This window comes from Chaetodon auriga, chromosome 16 (genome assembly GCF_051107435.1).
Source record: "Chaetodon auriga isolate fChaAug3 chromosome 16, fChaAug3.hap1, whole genome shotgun sequence".
NCBI classification, from domain to species: Eukaryota; Metazoa; Chordata; class Actinopteri; order Chaetodontiformes; family Chaetodontidae; genus Chaetodon; species Chaetodon auriga.
The window spans coordinates 10,671,156-10,698,718 of NC_135089.1; the positions used below are offsets into that span (position 1 = coordinate 10,671,156).

At 48.1% G+C, this 27,563-nt stretch overlaps 1 protein-coding gene across 1 annotated transcript; it reads right to left on the bottom strand.

Annotated features, from left to right (window-relative positions):
- Positions 1–4,166: 4,166 nt before the first annotated feature.
- On the bottom strand, positions 4,167–27,472 carry glis2b (GLIS family zinc finger 2b). Its single transcript, XM_076753184.1, has 7 exons — positions 26,552–27,472; positions 9,226–9,427; positions 8,605–8,735; positions 7,025–7,180; positions 6,778–6,911; positions 6,553–6,671; positions 4,167–6,404 (listed from the first exon to the last, which is right to left on the bottom strand). Exons 2-7 carry the CDS (start codon positions 9,401–9,403, stop codon positions 5,668–5,670), a joined length of 1,455 nt encoding a protein of 484 aa, XP_076609299.1. The 5' UTR covers positions 9,404–9,427; positions 26,552–27,472; the 3' UTR covers positions 4,167–5,667.
- Positions 27,473–27,563: the final 91 nt, after the last annotated feature.

A 27,563-nucleotide genomic window follows, 5' to 3' on the forward strand; every position in this document is an offset into this window, starting at 1 on the left:
TTCATCTTTAGAACAACTCACTTCTCACACCTCTAGTAGGCGATATTGCCTTTCAGTCTCTCAGCTCTCAGTTGACAGCAGCTCTTTCTTCTTCAGTCAAACACTTTTTGAAAAGTCTTTACCAACAAAAAAGTTCATTGCACGTTTCAGGATTTCTTCTATATCCTTAAACCGAATTGAGTTTCAGGACAATTGGTCTTGGGTGTCCAGCGTGGCCATTAATTCCTGCCATGTGCTCTCTCAGTTTCAATGAGCTTCGGGTCAGTTTTAAAGTGGTGAGAGAGATCTTTTGCTTTGCTCTCAGTGTCAAGCTGTGATGCGTGCTGTGCGTCTGGTATGCCATCAGTGACTGGGTTATTTCCCCTCGACTGGTTTTCCAGGTAATCCAGCTCATTAGTGGATGTTTGGTAAAATGAGATTTTGATTTCATCCATGCTTTTCTCCTAATTGGCACTGAAGTCATCCAAGTCAGCAAGTCTGCCTTTTGGCTCCTGAATATCCCTCGACATGACAAGAGTCAACCAAAATGTGCATACAGGTTTTAAAACTCATGAACCACAGACAGAGTGACAGGTTCTTCATTTCTTCTAAACATTTTGTGATGTGAATTAGAAATAAGGAGCTTACTCTGAAGAGATAGTCAATGAGGAGGTAGGATGAAGGTGAGTCCGGTAGGCCCGGGCTGTTAATCTGTCAAATATCTCTTAATGCATTGACCATCCACACATAAGGGACTCACCGTCATGTAGTATTTAGATATTTAAGTAAAAACTGTTCATATGATTTTAAAATATATCTAAATAGTCCTGAAAAAACATAAATATGATAAGAATGGCTTGTGGTCAAGGACCATGTGGCTGACAGGAAACAGGAAACCAAAGAAAATGTGTTCGATATTACTCAGAGTAATATGATTTTTTTATTTAGGTGAAGTTTGATGGCAGCATCAAGTCTGCACATGTCGGTCTGAAGAGGCAGAATCACATTTACCTCAGCGATGTCTCGCTTATGCACATTTCCTTAATGTCATTTTATCGTATGCTCCGAACAGAAATAAATACACAAGTTGTATCAAATACAGCTTTATTAAACATTTTTCTTTTCATTGACATTATTATCAATATCGTAATAAAATTCCTCTAAAACAGGAGAACACCGCTATGTTGTACCAATTGGAGACTTTTACAACTCTAAAGTTCTGCATGTTCAACCACAGAACATGATGCCAGGAAAAAATATATTTTCATATAATCATTTTTTTTCTTATAGTGTATAACTTCTGTATTTTACCTATAATAAAAAGGCACTTGGAAAAATTAAAATACTGACATAATATCTCACAAATGTGCAAAAAAACATAACTTGGAACAGGCCTTGCGTGGCCTTAGTCTTATCATTAACCCTTTGTGCAACACTGTGGCACTTCAGTCAATGGCACCCCTTTACAATGACACTGACCTAGCTAGCTAACAGAAATTTTGTGCCCTGGATCTCCACTTTCATAGCAGTAAGTGAGGGTTACTTTAAAATCTCCAGGAGCAAGTACCGCTTTTCTAATATTTAAAAAAAAAAAAAAAAAAAAAAGACTGTAGCAACTGAGGATGATTTTTTTACAATTATTCTTGATTCCCAAAACAACTGATGAATAACGCTCTACGCTGAGAAAGGATGTGGCAGCATCCCCGTATCTACACACGCTATGAGGGGAACAAAAGTGCAGTTTATTACAGACTTGAGCTCAAAGGGTTAATGGATCATACAGCTTATTTAATATTGAAAGGTTGTGGACCCTGGGAGGATCCGTGTCGTGTTAGTCAGCTTTCTGCCGCCGCGCTGAGTCTCTGTCCCTGGCTTCGACCCGCAGAGGAGAGACACGCCGACAGGGAGGAGGAGGAGGCGGAGGAGAGCCGCCGCATCTGTGGGTTTCGCTGTTGCCACGGCAACCATGTCTAGCCTACTTAACACCTGTATCTGGTGACATCAGGCGCCGGGATCGTCCACTCACAACAAGAGATACTTCTCAACGCCGAGCCTGAACCCAGAGGCAGGGGGACGGGGCGTCTGAGACAATGATGACTGAGAATCGCTGAGGCAGAAACACAGGTATGCAGTTCATCTCTGCAGCGAAGGCCTGCGGGCAGCCCGCACTCATCCTCAGACAGGGAGGGCTATATTTGTTTTTGTTTACTACTTAGTTTTCCCCATCTCTGGTAGAAAAGCTTTGCGGCCGGGAGGTGGGGGAGTTGAGCCTTTTGAGTTTAATCTATAAAAAAAAAATAGAAAGAAAAAACCCAGAGGGCAGACAGAGTTCAGTGGCCTAGTTTTCTGCAGGCTGGTATGCCTGTGAGTGGCTGCCACATTGGACGCAGCACAGCTAGTGACTTCAGAGCTGAGAGGGCCGTCAGCTGGGTGGGTGGCCAGACGGAGAGCGGCTGCACAGCGCAGCCATCCTCTGCTGGCACACAGCATCTCCCTATCCGCTGTCCATTCATTTATTCATCCAGCCAATCCTTTCTCTCTTTCTGCTCACACTGTGCCAGCGCTGCCCGCCATTTCACAGTCATAAGTTTTTTTTAATTCTCTATGATTTCCCTTTGCTTGATTGGAAATTAAAAGAGTCTGCCAATCTAATTTAGCCCAGAGATCATTTTGTGTTCCCACACAAGTATTTTATCCACACACCCTCTCAAAATGATCCTCAGTACACCAATGTGATTGTCATAGAGGAATGTAATATCAATTGGTCCACTGGATGCTCCCATAATCCATATCCCCCCCCCCCCCCCCCCCCCTTAGAGCAGTGGTCTCCAACCTTTTTAGCTTGTTACGCCTTAAAATACAGCCATATCATCTGTACTTATGACCCCTAAGAACAGTTTATGACCTTCAGACGGACATGTTCAGCCAAGCTCAGGCAATGAATGATACTGCCTTCCTGCATTGTTTCTTTTGGAGGGTTTTGCAGCCCAGCACAGGTGATCATATTCAGTATTTCAGAGTTACTAAAGGGTCTACAGATATGCTGGAAACTGTGAGGCTGTACCTGGGCACAGCAGTGTTTTGAGCTAAATGCTAACACATTGGCAGACTCACACACTCACAGTGACACATGCATATTAGCATTTGCTAATTAGGACTTAACACAAAGAACAGATGGGGCTGATGGGAATGTCATTAGTTTTGCAAATATTTAGTCATAAACCAAAGTGTTAAAATTGAAAGTTAGGTGAAGTCATTGTAACTACACCTGAGGGGAACAAGAACCTGTGCAAGATTTTTTTGAAATCCATCCATAGTGGCACTATGAAAAAATAGGGGATCACCAAAATCAGCAGGATTCATTCTCTGGGCACCACTTCAGTGCAGAATTTCAGGGCGATCCGTCCGCTAAATGTTGACATATTTCAATTTGGACCAACAGGGTTGGCTTGAAAAGCTAAATTACTGGAGAAAAGTCAGAACAAAATAACATAATTTCGTGAGAAAGACAGCTTTTCCTTTTTCTTACATCAATGTGACCATCCTGTGACCCTTCAGATTTACCCCAAACCCCCAGGTTGGGAACCACTGCCCTAGAGGACCACCCAAACCTCCCATCCTCTCCTCAACCCCTCAAAAGACTCATCCTCGACAGCAGAAAGCTGAGTGCAGAGCAGCCGTCGCAGAACACAAGAAGCAACTTCAACATCAGAAAAAATGTCTCGTCTGAACAACAGCAAAAACAAAACCAAAGACAACGATAAAAAACAGCAATAACTGATTATTTCTAAGAGTGGGCGATGGAAAAGGAAGACCACCAACATAAGCAGACGGGGAGAGGAGAGATGGAGGAGTCTCTTGGGGGAATGTTCCTTGTGTTGTGGCGATCCTCTCCTGCTCCCCCGACCTCTCCTCTGGGGAGACGACATCATGCATGCATTAGCACTGAGCAACACAAGCCTGGAAGGACCCCACGGCTAAACTGACCCTTGCAGAAACATGGAACAAGAGCAAACTAGTGTTTAAAGATAAAGAACCATGACTTGGCAGTTAACACTTGAAAAGTCACGTAAGGAATATAGTGTGTGGTAAGTGCATGTTGACTGCTTAATCGAACCATGAGAAAAGTTTTCCCAGAAGTCAGATGAGTCTTTTTTCTCTCTCTCTTTTTTTTTTTTTTTTTTTTTGCCCCTTTGGACAGAGTAAAATGAGGCAGTTTGCAATAGTGTGGCTTCCTAGTCAGTCCAGCTGTATGTGGCACTGAGTGCATCACACCCCCCTCTGTGGTACAATACGTGCATCCCTCTCCCCCCCCCCCTCCAGGTATTTTTGGCACAGCATGGGACTTGTTGAACTAGGGACAAATAACCGGCAAGGCTAAGTTGGGACTGGATGACCACCTGTTTTTCACAGCTGGTTTTGGGTCGGGTCACTTTTTAAAATACAAGACACTAGTGTTTATCACCACAGTGGCCCTTTCATACACAAACTGGCTGTGTTGATTCAATTACGGGAAAGCAGCTGGACAATCCAGGAGGAAAACAGTGCCAGTTCTGTAAATGGCAGGCGAGGTGCTGAGTATCATGTCCTGCCAGAGGGGGGCGCCAGACACACCAGTGCCTTCAATTTCACTTGTGTAAAAGAGGAAATGATGATTGGTCATTGCCAGGTGATGTAACACCATTTGTCTGTGTCAAGTCCTCAGTTCGCTCTGTGACCTAAAAGCCCCTAGTCTGCACGCCTGGCACACATTCTTGTTGGTCACCTTCCCCGAACTGGGGATAGATTGTCAAAAGTGCTCTCTCCCAGTTTATGTTACACTGGGTGGGAGCTGAGAGGTTAGCAGCAGTTTTGAGGTTTCAATACTATAACCAGTTGACACTAGTAAGTGCTGTGTTTAATTGAACTGTCTCAGAGCTGAGGCTGCAGCCTTTTCCTGGACAAATCCAAGACAGTTTGAGTTCACTTGCTTTGGTATGGCAAGCCTGTCTGAATCATATTAATCACAGCAGCCTGTGAAAAATAGGTCATAACTTGAAAATCAGCTGTGGAGAATCGTCCTATTACATGCACGCTGGCCTAACTGTGAGCGCGTCGTTCGGTTTCATGGTGCATCTATCTCACCGCTAAGCTGGAGGCACACTGTCGATGAAGTACAGTCATATAAATACTTATCAATGAATCGGGACTTTTGTAAGAACACAGAGCACTAAGACTGTCACGTTCATGGTCCCTGTCCACAGAACCAGCGAACGGGAATGAATGAAGTATAAAATAATAGAGCGAAGAGGAGCCCGTTGTCAGGCCTTGTGATAGAAATACAGAGCCGTATGTGGTCCTGAACAGAGTTCTTGGGCCCCAGGTTTAGTTTCCCATCAAGACAAGAGGCTTGCGTTGTATATTTAATTCTGTGAGGTGTAGTGTTATCTGTTGTTCTGCTGATTGCGGGTTTGATGAGTTTCTCTATAGTTTTCTCCTCTTTCAGAAATGCATCGCCTGGATTTGATTGTGCAAGCCAATCCCAATCACCTTTGACTGCCCGTACCCTCACTATGGCGTTCACCCTCCCATCCCGACCCCCTGAGCTCTTCTGGAATGTGTGAGTGTGTGTGTGTGTGTGTGTGTGTGTGTGTGTGTGTGTGTGTATATGTTTGTGTTTGTGTTTCTGTGTGCGTGTGCGTGTGTGTATCAGTTGACCACAGCTGGCTTGAGCACCACAGTGCCTGGGGGGATGACCACCCAGGACAGGGGATCATGAGACCCTCCTGTGGAGAGATTCAGAACCCCCCCAGTCACCTCGTTCTTGACCTCCTCCCCCCGGCCCTTCTTGGCCTGCTGGCTCTGAGCCCTGCGCTCAGACGCGGCCCCCAGCATGGGCACCATTGGCAGGCCCAGGGCTGAGGAGGGGAACGCTGAGGAGAGCAGAGGGGACTTGGCCAGGCCCAGCGGGGAGCCGCCAAAGGACAGGATGGGTCCCATGCTGCTCGGTGGTGAGCCGGGGCAACCCAGTGCGCTGAGGTCCAGAGGTCGAGGACTGAGAGGGGACAGGGGCACAGCACCACCAAGACCCTGCAGGGCATGGCCTCCCAGGAGAGCAGCCGCCGCCCCTGGGATGATAATTTGGGCTGCGCTCACATAGGACAGCTCTGAATCCTTCCCCATGTCGCTAGCAAGCCCTCCACTTTGACTCCCCTTCAGCAGGGAGCCCACCCCGCCTGGGGAGCCATGCTCCTGAGCCACAAAGTGGCCGTGGGCCTTGATGTGCTTGCGGAGAGAGCTGGGGTCTGTGTAGCGCTTCAGGCAGCCCACCATCTTGCAGTAGTAGGGCTTGTCCACATAGTGCGTGCGCGTGTGCTTGAAGCGGTCGCTGGAGTTGGAGTAACGCTTGTTGCAACCCTCGTAAGGACAAATGTAGGGCTTTTCACCTGCGCGAGGAGAAATGATCCAGATGTTGAGAATTCAGTTTAGCTTTGACACACAAGATAAGCATTTTGTTTTAACACAAAGCTCCATAGCAAACGCATACTGATCACATCATATTGTATGTGCTGTGTCATTTGCTCCTCCACTCACCTGTGTGTGAGCGGTTGTGTATCTTGAGGTTCTCCAGGCGTGAGAAGCTCTTGTTGCAGGTGGGACAGCGGTGGGGCTTCTCGTTCGTGTGAGTGCGGATGTGGATGAGCATCTTGTACCTTGCAGCCGCACAAAAATAAGTTCATTATGGCAGCTCCCTTTTGAATTCTCCCTTCATATGCAGTGTGCACTTAATAAATGAAGCTAAGTGTGTGTTTTGCTCACCGAGCGTTGAATCCCCTGCCTTTGCGAGCACAGCCCTCCCAGTGGCAGCAGTACCCGGAGTCCTTTTCAGGTTTGACATGGAAGTCGTTGACGTGATCCACCAGGTCTTGCAGGGAGTCAAAGAGCAGATGGCACTGGGGAAAGGAAAACATTCAGCATTTCAAGAATTGTTAGAATGATTAAGCTTCAATCTGATTCCAGTTTGGCTCGATCACAAAATGGGTTTCCTTTACTTTCTGGGTCTTACCTTCTTCCAGCGGCAGGCCAGTTGTTCATCGGCTGAGAGGTCAGGAGAGGCTCTCTTGTCGCTTGTCTGGCCAATGAACATGGAGGATGGCAGATGAAGTCCCGCCCCTGCTCCGATTGGCACAAAAAACTGAAAGGCCTGCGAGATGTGAGAATTCTGACAAAACAGAACAAAGAGAAGTAAGAAGAGCAGGGTTATCAGTCCACTTTGCAGAGGAGCGCATGCACAAGTTTGGCTTCATTTCATGTTTGCTATGCCTGGGTCTGGAAAAATACTGTACAGTACAACATACGCACTGTTCACAATCAGGAATTTCTAAAGGTGCTCGGCAGTATGAGCTCAGCCGGGTGACACAAACAGGTACTGATGGCCTTGCTGGGAAAATACTTGACAAAACTCTTTATTTTTGTCAATGGAGTACAGAGCTGCTGATCTTCATCTTTCCCTTGAAAAATCCACTACACTTGTTCTCTCGTAGCCACCCGCTGTGTGCTACAAAACCTCCCTACATCCCTGAGCTCTGCATGAGAGCTGTAAGATTCACTGAACCTCAGCTGGGGCTCAAAGAGCTAGTGCACCGCCTAGCACACACACACACACACACAGACACACACACACGCACACACAGCTCAAGCAGAAACCAGAGAGAAGTCTCGACGAAAAGGGGAATTTAGAAAAGAGAGAAAGTCCGAGCTGTCTTGTGAGCAGGGACGCCCAGAGAGACAGAATGAGGGTGCGAATGGATCACAATCCTGTGGCTGTCTCATCGTCTTCAGCTATGCCAGAAATGTGTATGCGACAAATTTCATGAAATGAGACCAATCTCCTCCCTGAGCTGCTCAGCGAGAAGCTGTAGGAGAGCGAACATGTGAGTGTGTTCTTCTATAAGAAGCGCTTGCTTTTGTGTGCGAGAGCGAGTAAGGGGGCGCGAGAGGGAGCATCCTATCTGCATGCACGGGGGGATAAGTGAAGCATGTGCAATGATGGGGTCAGGGCTATCTAGACCGCAGTGGGACGTGGGGCGGCTGAATGGCCGGCGAGTCTCAATTCAATTGGGAGGGAATTGAATTAAGCGGCGTGAGGTCTGCATGGCTGTACCTTGTCTTAAATCCGATTATACACACACACACACATACACACAGGGGCACACACGTCATGCCAGTGGGGCCACTGAGTGCAGCTTGCGCAGACAGAGGCACTTGTTGGGGACACAAGAGGTGTTTGATAAGCGCTACCCCCCTCTCTCTCTCTCACACACACACAGGCCTCCCACCCCTTCCATAGCCTCATTCCCTTATGGAGAGTGCGACACAAGCCGATGTTGTTCCTGATTTGCTGACCCCAGGCAGGCTGAGTCACTCTCCGCTGCAGACAGAGAAGTGTCGGCCACTCACTACCGCACTCAAAGACAGTGTTTATTCTTTCAACATCTCAGAGCTGAACAAAGAGAAAGTATGAGGTAAAAGCTGGTGAAAGTGAAACACCTGCACCTCTGTGGAGGTGTGTGTGTTTGTGTGTGTGTGTGTGTGTGTGTGTGTGTGTGTGTGTGTGTGTGTGTGTTTAAGCTCAGTCATACTCACCCCTGAGGGGATGTAGTTGCCGTTGGTCATTTCTGGAGAGCTGGGGGTGTGGCGAGAGGAGGGAGACATACTCAGGTCCACTGCAGGGGGGGTGGGGGTGTCTGTTCGATCATGAGGGACCACTTGCACACCTGAGAAAACCAACACACACCTGTTTAGGCGACATACTGGCCTGACTCTGCCCCCTCAGTCAGTCCACCTCTTTGGTCCAGACTTAAATATCTCAACAACTATTGGATGGATTGCCCTGGAATTTTGTACAGATGTTCATGGTCCCCAGAGGATGAACTTTGCTACACATTTTCATGTCCTCCTCATGGTGAAACAATGAATTTGTCCTTTACTTTCACTTATGTGCAAATACTGCAAAATGAATGGCATTCACATCAACCCCAGCTGTGCTTTGTGTTTAGCGCTAATTAGCAAATTTTAACATGCTAAACTAAGATAGTGAACAAGATAAAGATGATGCTTCTGAACATCAGCATGCTAGCATTATCACTGTGAGCATGTTGGAATGCTTGTGTTGGCATTTTACCCAAATCACCACTGTGCATGATAGTCTAACAGAGCTGCTATCATAGCTGTAGACTCTCTGTCGTGTCGTTTTGTTGTTGTTACCTGTGTGCGGAGACGCTGGGGAGGCCGGCTCGATGACTGCAGTGCCATCATCTGCCATGCGGAGCTGGCGAGCTCGCTTGGGGTGCAGCGGGGAGAGGGGGGGCGAGCGTGCCCCTCGGTCCCTCCCATTGGCCCGCCGAGGGAGCTTCAGGTCCAGGGGCTCGTCCAGGGACAGCATGGCTACGACCCGCTGACCTCCCACCTGCACAAACAGTCACAGACGGGCAGAGTTAAGCCGAGTGGGGTCAGTGAAGGATAGCTTGGTTTTCATATAACCACACACACCGTGAAAAGCTGCATTCCAGCGTGAAACAGTGACAAAGTGCAGAAGACGGATTCTCACACCTGCAGAAGTTCCCATGTGAACGTTGTTGAAAGTATCTCACATTCCACAATCTCACTGTGTAAGAAATACTCTGTAACAATGGTAAACTGGCCACAATCGTAAACTGAAACACTGAGTAAGCCAAAGAAAAATAAACACACGCACACACACACACACATGTGGAGATCTGAGTGACCCCCCTCCTCTTTTTCCACACTGACCTTTACTCACACACTCTTCCTGAGGAATGTCTACAATCCAATCCAGATGGTCACCCTCACCGCCGGCCCTGCTTCATCCCACCCTGCCCTCGGCCACTCACTGGCCCTTGCACCCTGTCACATCGGCCCCCACCCCTGCCCATCCCCACCCCTACCGCGTGCACCTTCAGACCCCCATGGACCCTTGAGACCCACAGGCAACCCCCTAGGCCTTCAAGTCCAGCTGCACCCACTCCATCCACCTCCTCCTGCCTGTACACACACTGACCTCTGGACCCAGCCTGAGGGCTGTGGGCTGGGCGCCTCATCTGGCTGTCATTTTGAGTTCCAGTTGTCGTCTTCCTCTGCCACCAGACTAACCCAGCGTTACCGTGTTGTACTGTGCAAAGAATTTAGCAAATAAATTAGGCAATTTAGCAACCAATCACCTCCGCGAACCCTGTTAGTCAAATCTGAGGCATCAGAAACGATCAAAAAATGTTAACAATATTGAGAAAAACCTCCCAAAGAAATGAGATTCTTTGAAGATTAGACGTTCACACAAGCTCTCAGCTCCAATGTCAATAAATGCAGAGTCTATTCTTCTTCATCCAACATGTACAGCTTCACACACACAGGCAGTGCTAGTACAGTGCTGCTGGTTTATAGCCAAGCTCTCCATTCAACACAATGTGTTAAGGTTCACTGCTCCTTCTCACCAGGCTTACACACACACACACACACACACACACACACACACACACACACACACACATCTCCTCAAACCATTTTCCATCTACACACGCACACACGCACAAAGTTACAGGGTGTCCTATATTCCTGCTCGAGTGCATGTAGAACAGCTCCCAGTGTGCATGTTGAGCGTACACCATAGATGCACGCCCATAGCCATACTTAGAGAAACACACACACACACAAGTAATTAATCAAACTGTAATTTCAACAAATTCACCCTTCCTCCCTCTCCCTCACACACATGCCGACACACACTCGAGGAAGCCATGGTGGGTAGTGAATGGTGGGCTTTGAGAGCGACTGGCCAGGGGCCACATGAGAAGCCCTTGTGTCTGGAAGGCACGGAGCAGAGAGGTCACCAGGTTCACCAGCTCAGCAACGAGGGATGACCACCAGCTCACACACACGCACACACACACACACACACACACACAACCAAAGGGGGAGGAAGGGGGATGTACAGACTCAATCAGCCATAGATAAGAGGATGATGATACACACATGTACTGATGCAAACATAGGAACATACTGTATGAACATGCACACAGGACAGCATTATGGCACTATCAGTGAGATCTTTCCATATACGTACACTCGTGTTCATCAGAGGCACATAAAGAAACATGCTAGCACAAATAACCTTTGGTTTTTATCTGATTATAGACCACACTGACAAGCACATGACCCACTGACCCATCTTGTTTGGCAATTTAGAATGACTTAACACCAAAATGTCAGAGGTAATTTAAAACACAAAGAGCAGAAAAACCCCCACAGAGGCACGTCTCACGCTCCGAGGAGGGTGTTTATAAGAATTAAAAAGGGCATTTCCAACAAGCTGCAGTTAGTCACTAACAAAATCAGAGTGAGTTAAGACAGACAGCTCCAGCGCTGTCTAATGACGCCTCCGTCATCGCAGATTCTGCTACGTGTATCCATTTACATGCGTGCAAACTGCTAAACAAACAGATTTAACCACATTGGTGTTCTGGTTATATCTTGACACAAACCTGTGGATTATTTCCATCAGTTAAACCGAGGTCAACAGCCTAATGACAAAGGAGGAGTATTACTGGCAGTTGCTCTAATGATCATTTTAACCGCAGAGAGTTTGTTATGTGGGCAAACACTGTCATTAGCTGTGAAAATAAACATGTTTAGATGTGTATCAGCGGATATGATCCTCATTTAGAATGAGCTGCGGTTAATACCGCATCTCAGCATGTCTTTCCTGTGGATTGGGTGGATATGACTAACTTACTGTAACTCCTACCACACTGGCTGCCAAGAGTTTTTGCTTCATTGTTTGGCTAAAATAGCAGAAAATCATCTGTCATCCACTTTAACGCAGTAAAAGCCCTCACCCTGAGGCACAGACCAGGAATCAGCTTAACCTTTCTACAAATCCTACTCTCATCCACTGCGGGGACAAACAGAAAACTGGCCTGCCATCAGTGCTATAATCCACGCTGTAAAACCCCAAGAGAAACAGATATGGAACTTTTGGATCTCTATAAGTCTGGAATATAAATCAATTTGGCACCTCAAACATGTGATCCTCCATGGCTCGCTGTGAGGCCAGCAGAGACACAAAAGCTCTTCTCAGGCGGCTACTCCACGTGCAACCCATTACTATACCTCCATAATGGATTGTATAGCTCATTTTTTCCCACTTATTAAGCAGGCCTTCATAGCTATCCCACAGCAACAGCCGGTCTCATGAAAACGTGTCCTTTCCCATGTAATAAAGAGCATTGGTGGTATCATTCAGCTTGTTGCATGTTGTGGGAGGCCATTGTGTATACATCATTCCAGTCTTAGTAACTAATTTAATTCCTTCCAAGTCATGCATTGACTGTAAATATTTCAGTTGTTTCCAATGCAGGGATTTTTTTGCTGAATGAGCTTACATTACTTTTCCACCGACCTGCTCACTACATCCCATTCAAGCTGAAATGATGCCAACTGGCAACTGTTCTGATAATCAAAATCATCATTTAACCCACTTTTCAGGCAAAAATGGCAAAACATCACTGATTCCAGCGACTGAAATGTGAAAATTTCCCCCTTTTCTTAATCTTATATGGCAGTAGATTGAATATCTTTGAGTTTTGCACAGTTTGTCAGACGAAACAAGCAATTTCTAAGATATCACAATGGAGTCTGGGAACTTGTGCATTTTGTCAATATAAAACAATTAATCGATTAATCTACAAAATAATCACTATTAACACTTTGTCTGAAACATTTTGCAAGACCAGTTATTGGAGAAGAGTGAAATAATTTCACTTCACAGAGAAAGAGAAAAATACATTTCAAGATTTGGTTCCCCCTGAATATGCCAGCGTTTCTAACATGGGCAACTAGAGCCTGAGAGGGTTAAATAAAAATTTTTTTGACCGAAGTTCATAAAGGGATGTTTTAATGTCAACTACAGACTGACTGTGAAATTAGTAAATTATTCATAAATGTCAAGTGCTGCAGGGGATGTGAGTATAGTGTGAAAAAGCAGTTTGAAAAATGCTGTTGAAAGAATACAGAATTTGTTGCCTCATATTAAAAATGGCTATTCAACCTTTTCACCCTTTAACGGGCTCTGAGAATGATTGTAACACTATGATTTTCACATGACTGATCAATTGCTTGTGTGTGAGGAACAGCTTCAGACACCACCAGACTTCAGACTCTCCTGCTCTTCTGAGAAACACAGCAGGTCATAAGGTATCTATAATACCCGCTTCACCGCAGCAGTCCGTACCGCACTAATGTGTCGCCAGCGGAGTCGGCCGACGGAGCTCCTTCAGTCCCCACTGCTGGATTTCACCTCAGCCCACCCTCATGATTACTTCTTGGTGGAGAAATAGTAGAGACTGGCGGGGAAGTGACTCACAGTGTGTGGATCTTGGACTGAAATTTCAGGATCTCGACTACATCCTCCAAACAGCCACGGTCACCGAGAGGGAGTTTGTGGGAAATGTGAGACAAAGAGAAAAGGCGCCAGAGAAAAAGAGTGATACCGAAGGAGCACGGTGGTGTTTGTGTGTGCGTGCCTGTGTGATATGTGTGTGTGTGTGTGTGTGTGTGTGTGTGTGTGTGTGTGAAGCTCAGTGGCGGGTGGCTGTGAAGTTTGTGGAACGGGTGTTGGCTGGCCCCCATGCAGACTTCCTTGCTCGGCCGTGGGGTCGACAGTCTCTCTGAAAGACGGCATTGTCCCTTCTCTGGGCCCTCTCTCCCTAGCAGAGTAAACACAGGCTACAGCAGCTGAACGAGGGAGAGGAGAGGAGAGGAGAGGAGAGGAGAGGAGAGGAGAGGAGTGGAGAGGAAGAGAGGAGGAGAGGAGAGGAGAGGAGAGGAGGGATGACCGAGGGGGCCACAGCGAGGATATACGAGGGTGAGGATGAAGGGAGGAGGAAGTGGTCGAGGAAGAGGAGTCCTGAAAGAGAGGATTGTGTGTGTCCTCTTTAGCAACACCCCCCCATCACCTATTCCTCTGCATAACCCTTTCCCACCCGAGTCCCACATCCACCCCACTGCACTGGGACACCGCCCAGGTCCCTTTGATGAGGCAAGACTGTGCGTTCAGGGGTGAACATGGGTGGGAGTTGGCTGATGGGCGAGTGAGTGCGGGCGGGGGGGGGGGGGGGGGGCATCGGGTCAAAGGAGGGCTATGCGTTTCAACGCCTCCATGCTCCGAGGCTCGGCTCACACGGATCAGCGCTGACCCTTAACTCTGCTCCGACCGACTGATCTTTAGGCTGATCTGCCGCGGAGCATCGGTTCAGCGCTCGACCTGACGGTGCAGAAATGAGAGCCAACGAAAAGCATCAGAAAATATCCAAAACTGTGCAGCACAGGACGATTATGTTACAGGGTATAAAACAGGGTTGTGTAATATTTTGTTTTCTGTGAGGGTTTCAAAGAGTTAGAGAATGTGTGTGTGTGCGCGCACGTTTTGTGTGACCCCCTCTGAGGTTGGCTGTAACTTAATCTGCCTCCTGCTGTGACCCTGGGAGGTGGTCTGCAGGAGGTAAGCCATCTCTCCCCGGGGCTCTTTGCTCTCTCTTTTTCACTCTCACACACAAACACACAGAACACAGAGAGAGAAAGAAAGAACGCTGTGGGAACTTCTCGCAACTGAGGGTATTGATGCGGTTCTGAAGGGCTTTAACGTGCTGTTTTAAAACAATCATGCTGCGATAAAATGGACTTCCAGGAGGTAGCAACCCGGGATCCTTTTGAGGCAGTGGATAGCTTAAAATTAGTGAGCGCTGATGCCCAGCCATCACCAAACTAATGCAGCTTCAAGACCAAGTTATGAGACGGCAGCTTTCAGACAAACACTGACCAAATAAACAGAAGAAATCACCCTCTGCCACGTTGAATCTCCAGTGCCCACACTCAGTGACCTGGAGGTGAACAGCTCTGTTCAGCAAATATGTTTCCATGAGGTTTCCTAATTCTGGGTTTTTTAGCAGGGGTGTGTGATGACCTGCAGTTGCAGCTGGGTCGAGTCTAGACCTGCTGGTTTTTCCATCCACCAGGTGGGACGGACAGGGTCAAAGGTGACTGATTGTGGTGTGGGTGTGGTGTGAACTCTGACCCCTGACTGACATTTGGGTTTTAAGTTAAGTTGTCCTTTATTGATCCCCTATGGGCGATGGCAATTTACTTAATAGCCAGATTTACATGGATTCGTATCAAAGTCAGGTGAGATTAGACGCGATGCAGCAAGTTTTAATGAAAAAAGACAATAAGACTGAGGTCAGGCGTATCCAGTTATCTCTATGTTTGATCCTGATATGGAGACACAAGCAAACAGGCCCAAAAATGGTCACTCCTTCACTCCCACTTCTGTCACTGCTGACGTTTGTTGAGGTAATATCTGGGAGAGACCCCACCTCCGCTGACACTGACACAGCCACAGCCACAGATCCCCCCCCCCCCCCCCGGCCCTGATGGATCACTCAACACACAAACACACACAGCTGAGAGATTTTTTTTTTTTCCCCTGCCTCTGTCCTCCTCAGCCAGCCGCCTCCTCAGACAGGAAACCTCAGTTTCCACTCCTCCTCCTTCGGGCCTCTCATTCCCTCTTTCTCTCTTTATCCCTCTCTCCTTCGCTTTTGTTTTTCTCTCACGTTCACCTCTCTGCTTTCTCTTCCACTTCTCTTCCCGTTCCTCTCTCACCACCTTCTGTACCCCTCCCTGGTTTTAATGGTGCACTGACTGCCAAATTATTTCCTCTATTCACACTGTTTCTCCAAGATAAATGAATGCAATAAGTTTTCTCGTACTCTCAGTCTAAACTTCTCTCCTTCGCCTTCCCCCTCTTGCAAAAAAGCACACAGGATTGTACACAGTATTACGTAATAGCAGCATGCTTGGAGCCACTGGGGAAGGGCTGCTGGGGAAAAAGACAGTTGTTGGAGCTCTGGAGTCACGACGGCAGCAAGACAGAGACAGAGGGACACGTGCGTTCGCATGCTTCAACACAGGGAGACATAAGCACAAGAGTGCGAGCGTGCAACATGAAGTGATGAAGATGCAAACGAGGAGGGGAAGGCACATGGGACAGGGCAGAAAGGAGTGAACGGAGGAAGGAAGGAAGGAAGGAAGGAAGGAAGGAAGGAAGGAAAGAAAAAAAAGGAGGGACAGACGGATCGAAGGAGGGAGAGAGTGCAACAGGAAGCCTCTCAGCGAGCTACCGATGGCCTCCAGCCAGAGCGTTCAGACACTGAAGAATTCCAGGCAGAGGGCAGGCAGGGAGGGAAGGTGCCAGGAGGGAGGGAGGGAGGCACAGAACGAGGAGGGCGGGGCGCACTTGCGGTTTGTTGTCAAAGGGGACTGCTACATGAGAAACGAAGAGCACACGCTTAAAGCGATATTTCTCTGCGGTTGAACATTAACATTCAAACTTGCTCTCTTGCATTTACAAGAACCAAGACTTGCTCTTTCACTTATGCACGGAGCACACGAAGACGGCCTGATTCAGCATCAGAAGAAAGAAACGTGCTGCCATGCGAGTATAGCTGAAACAACTAGTCCACTCTTTGATAAGTCAATCAACAGAAACTACACTGATAATTGCTTTAGTCATGTTTCGAGCAAAGACGAGAAACATCCGATGGCTCTATCATTCCAAACTGAATGTCTTTATTGTCTTTTGTACACCAAGATTATCAAACAAACTGATCGTGAAAATACTGTTCGCTGCAGCTCCACATGCAAAATATCAGGAATTACTTACTTACTAAGTGTTTTATTATATTATATTGCCTGCTGGCAAATACTAATCAGGCATTTTGAACGTACAGGATGTAGACCTTTGTGCAGCTGTGCAAAGAAAACACTGCAAAGAATAAGAACAGCGCCGTGGAGATTTGTGGCAGACCAGGCTGAATTAAACATTAGAGGGAGATTGCGAGTGGTACGTAATCTTAATTTCAGAGAAAACACCAGACTGAGCATCTTAATAGCAACCAGACAGACCTGACAACAGAACAGCAATTCCACTTAGTCTGCCGCAGAGTGAGATTTGGCCACGGATGATCTATAAACAGCTATCTGATTGAGATTTCATATTGTGTCACAAAGCCTTATGGCCTGCTGAACCCGGGATTATAGCACGGCACAGTAACCTGACTCGACTCTTTGAGGGATGATGATGAGTTAATGTCACAGGAAGCGTGCGTTACCACGTCAATAACTTTGCCTTTTTTCAAATAAGACATTTCTCATCCTGTTATTCGTTTAAAGAGTGTGTCTGAGGGTGCAAACACAGTAAGAAAATCTGTTCGGCAGTGAAAGCGATCATTTTGACAGAACAAGTGAAAAGAGGAGAGGCAGGTGTAGGGGGAGAGGAGAGCGGCTGCACCTTGGCATGAGGAAAGGAAACTTCTCCCAAGCCACAGTCAATTTATTAGACTTCCCAGTAGCTGCAATACGACATGAACAGTACGTGACTGAGGGCCCACGTGCAGCAACATGTGTTTTGAGTCCCTGTTTCGTTTTTCTCCCACCTACTCTAATTCAGGATCAGATGAGCTGCGCGAGTTTTTACGCTTAACACAGTTTTAATCTATCCTGTAGTATCAGGACAGCAATCAGCGGTAAACAGATAATCTCCCAGCGGACGATGACTCAGAGTGTTTGAGCAGTAAACCTACCCAACACTAACGCTTGAGGCACTTCGCACAATGGTACTGTGGGCTTTGAAGAGTTGTGAGTAATCTTACAATAACGTGGGGCATTTCACAACATAGCAGTTTCGTAGCGCGGCAAAGGGCAGCAGGAGCCAATGAACGCGGCGGGAGGCCTGCCTCCATCCGTGAGAAGAGGAGAGGAGAAGCATGTGTCAGGAGGTTTGATCGACATCCCCACCCTGACCTCCCGCTAACTCTGCTGGGTCTGTCTACCTCCCGCATCCCCTCCAAACCCTCACTCCTCCCCTCTCGTCTTATGCCATACTTCCACATAAGCAAAAAACACGTGCACGACCTCCCCCTCAAATCTGTTCCCTCCAGACGTCCTCAGGCTACATCCCCATCGTCAGTCCTCACTATCTCCTCTTCCTCTGCTTCATTGACCCGTCTCACATCTCTGCTGTTCTGTCCCCCCCCCCCCCCTTTTCAGTCCATTCCTGTGGCCTCTCCCCACAGGCAGTGATGCAATCCTCCGACTCCTGCGCGCAATCACAGGGTCTGGAGTCGGCTCGCCAGCCAAGCAGGGGCGTCACCGCACCACGCTCGGTAGGAAAGCAACAGGAGAGGAAAGAAGAGAGGTGGGGGGGGGGGGGGGGGGGGGGGGGAGAAAAGGAGAAATGAAGCCAATGAGAGAGGGAGGGGAGGAAAAACAGTCTGAGGGCTGTCGGAGCTGGTGGTGGTGGGTGATGGAGGAAAAAGTACAGCGATAAAAGTTAACAGCTCTGTTTTACAGTTTGCGCAGCAAAGCTTGGGGTAAACATGTTTTTGTTTAATGTTCATGCGGTGAGGAGTGCGGGGGCTATTTTGACTCGATGGCAAGTTTGCTTAAAGGCCCTGGAGGAACTTTTCAATTGGATTCTGGAGGATCAAACCACACAGCATCCCAGCCCCTTGTCCTCTCATCAGCCCACTAACCAGCTGTGTCCGTTTTGCTCGGGTTGCTGGATAGGGGCTGTGTTTCGGAAGCGATGGTTCTTTTCTACACCCACACTAAATGCTGTCATTCCAGCTGACTCACACCAACATTAGCATTATTCTAACAGCTAGACAGGCAGTATGAAATCCAAGTAGTGTTTGTGGAGGTATAATGTTGTCAGGTCTGGCATTTTAACGCTCTCTCTGAGGTCTACACTTTTCCAAACACAAAAATTCTTTTCCCCATCTTCCTTTGCCGGCCCAGTGCAGATGACATGTGTTAGCACTGTGAGTATACAGTATAATGGATATGCAGGGCTACACTAAGCTCTTTTCTCTCTAGAGAGGCATGCAAGTGAAGAGTGATCTTATCAAACACGGTGCACTAAGGCATGTGTGGAAAGAGAGGTTATAGCACATTAAAGGGCCATGTTTAAGGCTAAATCCCTGTGATGTTTATGTGCAAATATGCATGCATGTATACACACACCACACACGCACATTCACCCCCTGGTTTGCTGGCTTTGTGGAGGCAGACCTCCCCTAAAGGCAGCAGGAATGAGCACAAGGTCAGGTTAGGAATGCAAAGCGCTGGCACCTGCCTAAATCTTTAAAATACCAGGTTGTCTCAGCACACATACGAACAAACAAAAGGCCACTGGCAGCCACTCCCTACAACTCATGGCAGGGTTAAAGCCTTCAGAGATATGACTTCAGCCCAAAACGATGCACACAGGTGTGTGCCAAACAACTTGAGGATGTATAAAAGTACATTCACCATGTATAAATAACCACCGCAGCCTCAGGCCCCTTTCACAACGTAAGTGAATGCACAAAGCAGCTGCGGTTGAACTCAGCAGGAGATGTCTGTTATATTCCCTCACTGGTGAAAACCCAGCACCAGTTCTAAGCCACCGGGTAGGAGGGAATGGGAGCAGGTCCAGAAATCTCCCTTTCTTTCTCCCCCCTCTCTCCCACACAGTTAACAGCAAGCTGAGGGCAGATTAATAGGGGTGACATGCGTATGGAAACTGTGGTACGATAAGCAGCAAACCCTGGCTATAATTCAGCACCAGTTGCTGGGCCAATGTGGTCTGTCCTCCCAGTGACAACCTCAAGGATGAGGGAAAGATGTATGGAGATACGTAGTCTATGCACGCATTGAACACACTGCCTGTACAGCACCCTATGTACAGTCATACAGACTTGCATACGTGTACACACACACTCGCGCACAGCATACTGGCTGTGTGTTGTGGAGTTCAGACCAGTTCAGAGTGCTGTGGTGCCGCTCCAGCTTTGGGAGGGGTGCGCCTGTCTCACAGTCATTTCCTGGACGGGAATATTATGGCACCACACGCATGAGAAACAAACCCCTTTCGCCTTTACACACTGACCCCAGCCATTTTCATTTGCTTGCAACTCAATAAGCCAGCAGCACAGAGTGAACTCCCTGGGAAGCAAGTCTCCTTATTCAATAGCCAAGGTAATATGATCCCAACAACAGCTTTATGCAACGCGGCCTCCGGGAGGCTGAGGGCAAAGCATGGGGTGGGGTGGTGGGTGCTCTCTGTATCGCCATGTGAGGTTCCCGAGGCCTATCGGACACGTCTACGGTGTCGTAACTCCTCTGCTCCTGCACCAACGAATTCCTGAGAGGCCACTCCCTGTCCCTGGAGAGGGCTGGGTGACACCTGTGCACCAGCCATGCAGCACAGGAGGGAGCCAAGAGGGGAGGGGGCACGCAGAGCCAGATGTGCTCTGGACAGCAAGTGTCTCCGTTAATCGTGTGTTTGTTAGCATGTGTGTCTATACGTGTGCATGAGTGTGTTTATGTACAGAGAGGAGGAACAGAGCAGGGGCTCGGCCTCCAAAACCAAAACATATTGAAGGGGGAAGAAAACAGGAAGAGGGAGAAATACAAAACAGCAGTGAGCAATTAGCAGACAAAGTGATGTGTGTGTGTGTGTGTGCACGCATGTGTGTTGCAGGGGCAAACACACATACTGCAGGACGATCAAGGAGCTCCTGCTTCTTTAAATTTGGGCGTGCCCCCATACTGTCTGCTATACCTCCATTTGAGCCCTTCTGCCTCCCTCGCCAGTGATCTCACATATATGTACACACAAAGCTCGTGTTGTCTTTCCTTGTGAGGCTGTGCCAACTTAACGGCAGCTCTGTGTTCTCCCTCCTCACATGGACCGCCTGTTTTCTCTGAGTAACCCTCCGCCCCGTGCCCCCTCCCACCATGGCTGGCAATAAGACAAGGTCAATATGACAGTCTTTTCTCTCGTCTCTTTTTCTCCCTTTATCTCCCTCCCTCTCCCTTTCTCTCTGTATTCCTGTGTTCTCGCTCAACTAAGTGACAGGCTCCACCCTGCAGCTTTTATCTTTTGCGGCTCCATCCAAGAGAGAGGAGCAGAAAAAAGGGAGCAGAGAGACAGATGCAAGGGGACAGATGGAGGGCCACCGAGATGGCGACAGACAGAGTTGAGCATAATGCTGTAAAATGGAGTGGCACTAAACTCTTGATTTGAATTTGTTGGCACGTCCGATGTGTGCGATCCATTGGAGACGAGCTTCAGAAAGATCTGGAGCTGATTCCTCTTTTCATTTGGCGAAACACGCTCAACGGCAAGGGCTAATAAACCCGCTGTGGACGAGCACAATCGTGCAGTGTATCGGCAGGCTGGAAAGAATGAGCCTAAGAGAGGATCTCAATTAGCGTTGAAGGTCAGAGGGATGCTCACGCTCTTACACACTCTTCTGTCCTGAACCCATCCTGACATTTATAATCAATTAAGAAATAGCCAAGCTCGGTGCCATTTAGTGAGACCCGAGCAGACAAGGAGCAAGGACACTGTAATCCATCGGATGCAGTACGCGAGGCAGGCTGTGTTAAGATAGCGACTGGTCATTATTCAAGATGGCCACTCAGTCAATCAACTGTTAGCAGCCAAATAAAAGCAGCGAGCCTGTTTCACAGAAGCATCTAAACTCAGAGTAAGACTTCATTTCTCCAAATGTAATCTCAACCTTAAAACATCTCCAAATTATGAGGCTCCCTCACAAGAAAAAAAAAAAACTGCCACACTACATATGAATTGAATTAGTGCTGGCAACATCTTGACAACACCACAGAGAAGGTAAACACTTACAGGCCAAACTTTTTTCTCTCTCTCTTTCACTGCATGTATAAGACGGAGGACGTCTTATATAATGTAAGCGTCACTTATGAAGCTGGGGGAGCTCATGGAAAGTGGGAGACGAAAGCACGAGGGAGGGACGAAGGCAAAGAGGGAACAGAAGCGGAGTTACAAGCGAGGAGGGGATGGAGTCCCAGGGAGTCGGGGATGTAGGGGGGGAGGAGGAGGTGAAGGGGGCAAAGTCTGGAAGCTAGCTGACAGGACTGGATATGCCCAGACAGGGAGCCAGGCCCAGGCCCAGACTTGAGAGCCTTATTTGAGTCTCAGAAATGCCTCACCCGTCTCTCCCTCATTCCCGTCTTTAAAAAAAAAAAAAAAAAACACCATCAGTCCCTCTCCCCGGCTCTCCCTTCCCAGCATGTTACTCCTCACCCGTACTCACACGCAGAACCCCTCTTGTCCGACTCCTCCCTTTCTTTTCTCTTCAAACGAGCAAACACACACATACATACCTCAATGTTACTGAACTGCTGGCTTGCTATTGAGGTTATACTAGAGAATCCAGGGTGTTGGCCAAGCAAGTAAATAATAACACAAACCAGCTGTGTCTCCACTTAAACTGCACTGCTGTGAGCATATTACTGTACAGCTCCTTGAACTGAGCCCCCAGATATCTAAAGGTTCCAGCTAGATCCAAGTTTACATTCATCTGTAAGTGAAACATTGAAGTATGATGGTGGAAACTAACCAAAAATGGACTTCATAAAACAGGGTTTCCTCTGTTCCCTCCACCCCTCCTCTGACAACTCCTTTACATTGCTCTTATTCTCTCAAATCTTGGCTTGTATTCCTGTATTCTTTAACTTTTCCTCATCAACTGTGCCCTGCCCCAGACATGGTCTGCATATTGTCTGAAGGGCTCTGCGAGCTGCACTTCTCTCACGATAGAAACACTGAGCAGAGAGCGTGGAGGGAGCATTAAAGAGAATGAGAGGAGGTAGGGTGGGGTAGCTGGAGTGAGGCACTGAGTTGTCTGTGTTTATTTTGGAAATGCAGGCCTGCAGACTTGCAGCAGAGGAACTGACCCCTAAAACTTCACCATGGCAGATCCTCGCAAGAGCCCTGTGCTTGTTTGATATGTCCCACGCAGGTGATTTTAAAAAGGGTACACCATATATTCTCCCGAGGAGGCATTTTAACCCACCCTGGGGACCCAGGAATGGTCTGCTCCAGGAGGAAACGGTGAGGCCGTGAGGTGATTAGTGGTTACAGTTTAACTGGAGAAAAATGCACGGTTCGTGAGCCCAGCCAGCCAGGGAGCAAAGCGGTATGCGCTGGTCTCCTTCAGTTTGCAAGCTGGTGTGAGTCAAGCTCCATATATCCGCTTTGTCTATTTCTGATGTATGGGTCGAGGAGTCTGGCCATCAGTCTGCGCAGCCACATCACACTGCAGCACTCCAAAGTATGAGTGTGTCACCTCCACTGCTGCACACATGGCAACGATTAGCGATCACATATTTTATGGAAAAAAGATGCAGAGCTGGACTGTAATGCTACGAGACCTGAGAGAGTCATCTGCTGTCATCTTCAAGTTGAACTTAAGTTCAGCTGTTGAATCAACCTGATGTCTGCTCAGATTTTAATGAGTCACACTGACGTCTTCAGCCTTGAGACTCCTGTGATTTCCTCTGGTATATGGACAAACCTATATCGACTGCAAGACAACCGAGAATTTGCCCAAAACTTACAAAGTAAGGAGGTGAAGTCAGAAATAACAAGTGGATTGTTAACCTGAACGATAGCAATTGGTTGATACTGTGGAAGAATGAAAGGCTAATCATTCACATTAACATGAACATTGTGAAACACCACAGAGCTCATGGGACTGACATACAAGTAAATGTAATTTTCTATGGATTTTAAAAGTGAAATCTGACCACAGATGCCATATTATATACCACATCCTCTCTATAGCTCATTTTACTGAGTCACGTGGCTTCATCTGCCTCCATCATGCATCTCCTCTGACATTTTAAACCCAATCAAAGTTCAAGAGCTGGGATGTGCAGCTCCATTCGAAACGACAACCTAATGCTAGTCATACTGCGTCTGCTGAGCACCCTAACAGATGAATCACAACACTGCCTGACTGGAAAAATGATTAGCATTAATTGCTACAGTTCTTGAGCACAAGTGCAACCTCAGAAAGGACATATCTGTCACGGGAATCAAAAATAAAGTGGCTCTTATCCCTCTGAAGATAAATGAAAGTGTGTGTCAGGTGTCTAGTTTTCACTGCGTGCTGCCTCATTCACTGACCACTATAATCCTCCCTCCCCTGCTGCTGAGTTGCCTTTCAGCTTGACCGTAATCCCCAGCAGCTATGGAGCCCTGCTGCGATATCAATTCAAACACTCACACTGCGAGTGTAGTTTGTGCCACTTACACTCCCGCCCCTCCACTTAGTGGTCCTGGTCCTCCTCCCAATAACAGGCCAATATAACTGCATGCAAAACAGAACTTTATCTTCTCACCTTGGATTTGAGATGAGTTTCTTTGTGGTGCCATATTCAAAATGTAAGAATTAACTGAACACGCTTCTCTTTGTATATCAGATGCGGTACGCTTTTATTAGCCTGGTTTAAGCCATTAAGTACAAGTGCACTGTGGGTTCCCACCAACCCTCTACCACATGCCTGGTGGTTGCTCTCTGACGCAGGAATATGCCATTAGGGTCCACCTTTTCCACCATAAAGCAGCTGCCTTTCCCCTCACACAGTTCGGGACCTCAGGGCTATGATGTCACACAGTTGTGGTGTGGGGCAAACTCAAGACACAGGAAAAATTGTGGATGGGAGGTGACAACCACACCCGTGACTTGATTCCAGAGGCTGGCATGGAGGAAAGCCTTCATGGTATTTCCTCTTATAGGAGCAGAGTTGGTATCAAAACTCAAATCGAAACTTTGTGCAAGCTGTTGCTCCCAGCAGCTGTTCGAGTATCTACATCTGGCCAAGCATGCAGTCAGGATGAGAAAATGCACAGCGAGAAAAGACTGCCAACACAAACACACACACACACACACACACACACACATCCTGTAACTGTGGAATGCCACCGTGGGGATGCGCAGCTGGACCCCAGCAGACATCTGGCATTACGGCAGAGCTGAGAGCCTTTTCTCTGCAGCCGCTAAGTGCTGTGTAAGAGAGGCATCGTCCAGATAGCCGGTGCGCCGGTGCTGATGGATGCCTCTCCGTCTGGCCCCGGACTCTCCGTCAGATGGATGTTATGGTTGACCTGCGGCTGAACTGCTCATCAGCTGATTGGATAAACAATGCGGGGAGCGGGCTGTGGATGTGAGGAGCACCTGTGCTCACAGTTCAGAGAGGGGTTATGGATTAAATAGCGGGGGCCTGGAAGAGGAAGGGAGGGAGGAGAGGGAGTCAAAGTCCTCCCTCTGCACAAAGCCTGTGCGGCCTCTTTCACTGCTCCTCTTCCCCACATACTTTGAGAGAGGTCCAGTGGGCCCACAGCCAGACCTCCTCCAGTCTCATATGATATCTGAGTGACAGTTTCTCTCATCCGCCCACGCGTTATATTGTTCATACACAGTCACCTTGGAAATATACAGCCATCCTCGGATCCAAAATGCAACTGCAGCCCCCTGAGTGAGCCTCGATCTGCATTGTGGCCTAATGCTTTTTAATGATCAGGCCTTATTCCACTCCAGCACAGGGCTTGTTAGGTCCGCCTTGGCAGGGCTCTGCTCTTTCCCCTGGCATCTTCTGGAACAATGGGCCCATGGGAGGCAGCCAATGGGGAGAAGGTCCATCCCAAACCGAGTCCCAGTGTGCACACAATTAGGCTTAGGGACAGTGGAATTGCTTAATTGGAGGAAAATAGCTCTTTATCTAGGCCTCTCTGCCTGTGCTCATCCTTGCCCCCTGCATTACATGCTTGGCCTCAGCTAACTTAGAACTGGTCGAAAGCGAAATGATAAAATGGCAAGACAAAGATGTTACCAGTTCCAATCATTACACAGTGCACGAACCACACGGAGAAAGGGTGCGCAGAAATGCATATGCTGTTGTGATCAGAAACACAGTCGAGGGTAAACAAAACTCATGAAATAACAGAATATTCAGCCTCTACGTGGAAAATATGAGGCAAATCTGAAAATCAACACCATTTCTCGGTGGGTGGTTACCTCATGTGCTGCTCACGGCTAAGCCACCTTTTTATTTACCAATAGGCATCACTTGTTTAAGTGACAGTCAGCGGTCCGTAGACGTTGAACTCTTTATCAGATGTTGTGACAGAACATCAGAGAGCTCAGTACAAGCCTGCAGCTTGCACAACAGCTGGCTGGGCTGTGATGTACTCCCCTATATAGGGCAGGATTTGTGATACTGCTCTAAAAATGTCTCTCAGGGTTGAGGAGGGGGGAGATGCTGGTTTAATAGAGGGATGCAGACACGCGGAGAGGGTCGCTCTCGTGTGGAAAGGGGGGTAGCCAGCTTGACACGGTGTCCGCGTAAATGGCACAAACGCCGGTATAAGCACGTCCGCCGCGACCGGCCTTGAATGTGACAGTACGGGGAGTCCAGGCTGCAGGATGTGGACGCACCGCTGGACAGTCTCTGTAAATAGGTCACTACCCTGTTTGAACTCGTGCAATTTTTCACACTGTCGCAGCGCACTCAGGCCAACGTGGACACACATGACCAGCAGACACACTACACAGGACTGACATGCAAGACGGGGCTGCTCCTGGCTTACCTTACAGGGAAAATGCCGTGGATATGGCCGAGATATCTCCGACTTGGCCCCCCTCTTCCCGGTGCAAACTTCGCACGCAAAGTCCTGTGGCTCAAGCGGCGTCGGTGTCAAAAGACTCCTCGTCAATTTGTGGCTTTGCCTTCGACAAAAACGAAATATAGAGCTGGTGCGTCTTGAAAAAATAGTACTAGGTGTCTGGAGAGGCGGTCCGCTCCCAGACCATTGTCAGGATTATTTCTAAGCATGGAAAAATCAAACATAAGCTCAAACGCAGCGTGTGTGACAGCTGGCTGTTTAAATAAAGACTATTCTGTGGGATGACAGCCTTGTGTGTTGCCGTGGGGTGATATATTCTGCATGTTATCACGCCACTGGAAACCCGTCAAAAAGTGTAAACACCCAAATCCGTAGCCTGAACTGTTCCCGCTGAGGAAAAACGAAGACCACTGGTTGTGCTGTGCATCAAAAACGCAAAGGTGACTTCTTCCAAAATTCAAAGCGCATCGCTTAATGGCAACGCTGGTCAAGCCGGGGGTTTCCTCTGGGTGGTCGTGGTTCTCCTGGCGGGGTGGGAGGGCAGTTCAGACCAGAGGGATGGCACGAAGTGGTGGGTAGGGTAGATAGGGCGGGTTGGCGACGGGGTGTGGGGTAGAGGGGGAGGATCGTCTCCTTCTTCTTCGGTGCTTTTCCAGATGCCGAGGTGGGGCTGTTTGCTTTCTTTTCTCGCAGTTATCCTCGAGACTCTTCTGTTTTTTTTTTCCTTTTTTCTTTTTCTTTTTTTCCTCTTTATGTTTTCCTCTGAGCACTCGAGGACACGCTGAGTGTTGATGGTAGTCTCCCCCACGACCGTCTGAAGCGCACAGACAGCCGCCCGGAGCGCAGCCAGCCCGTCAGGACCAGCTCAGAGTCTGCCAGCTCAGCGCATGCTTACTGCTCCGCCCATCCACCATGGGCAGTCCCCGGCTCCTCTCCAAGCTCTCTCCCCCCCCCCCCCCCCCCCCCCCCCCCCCCC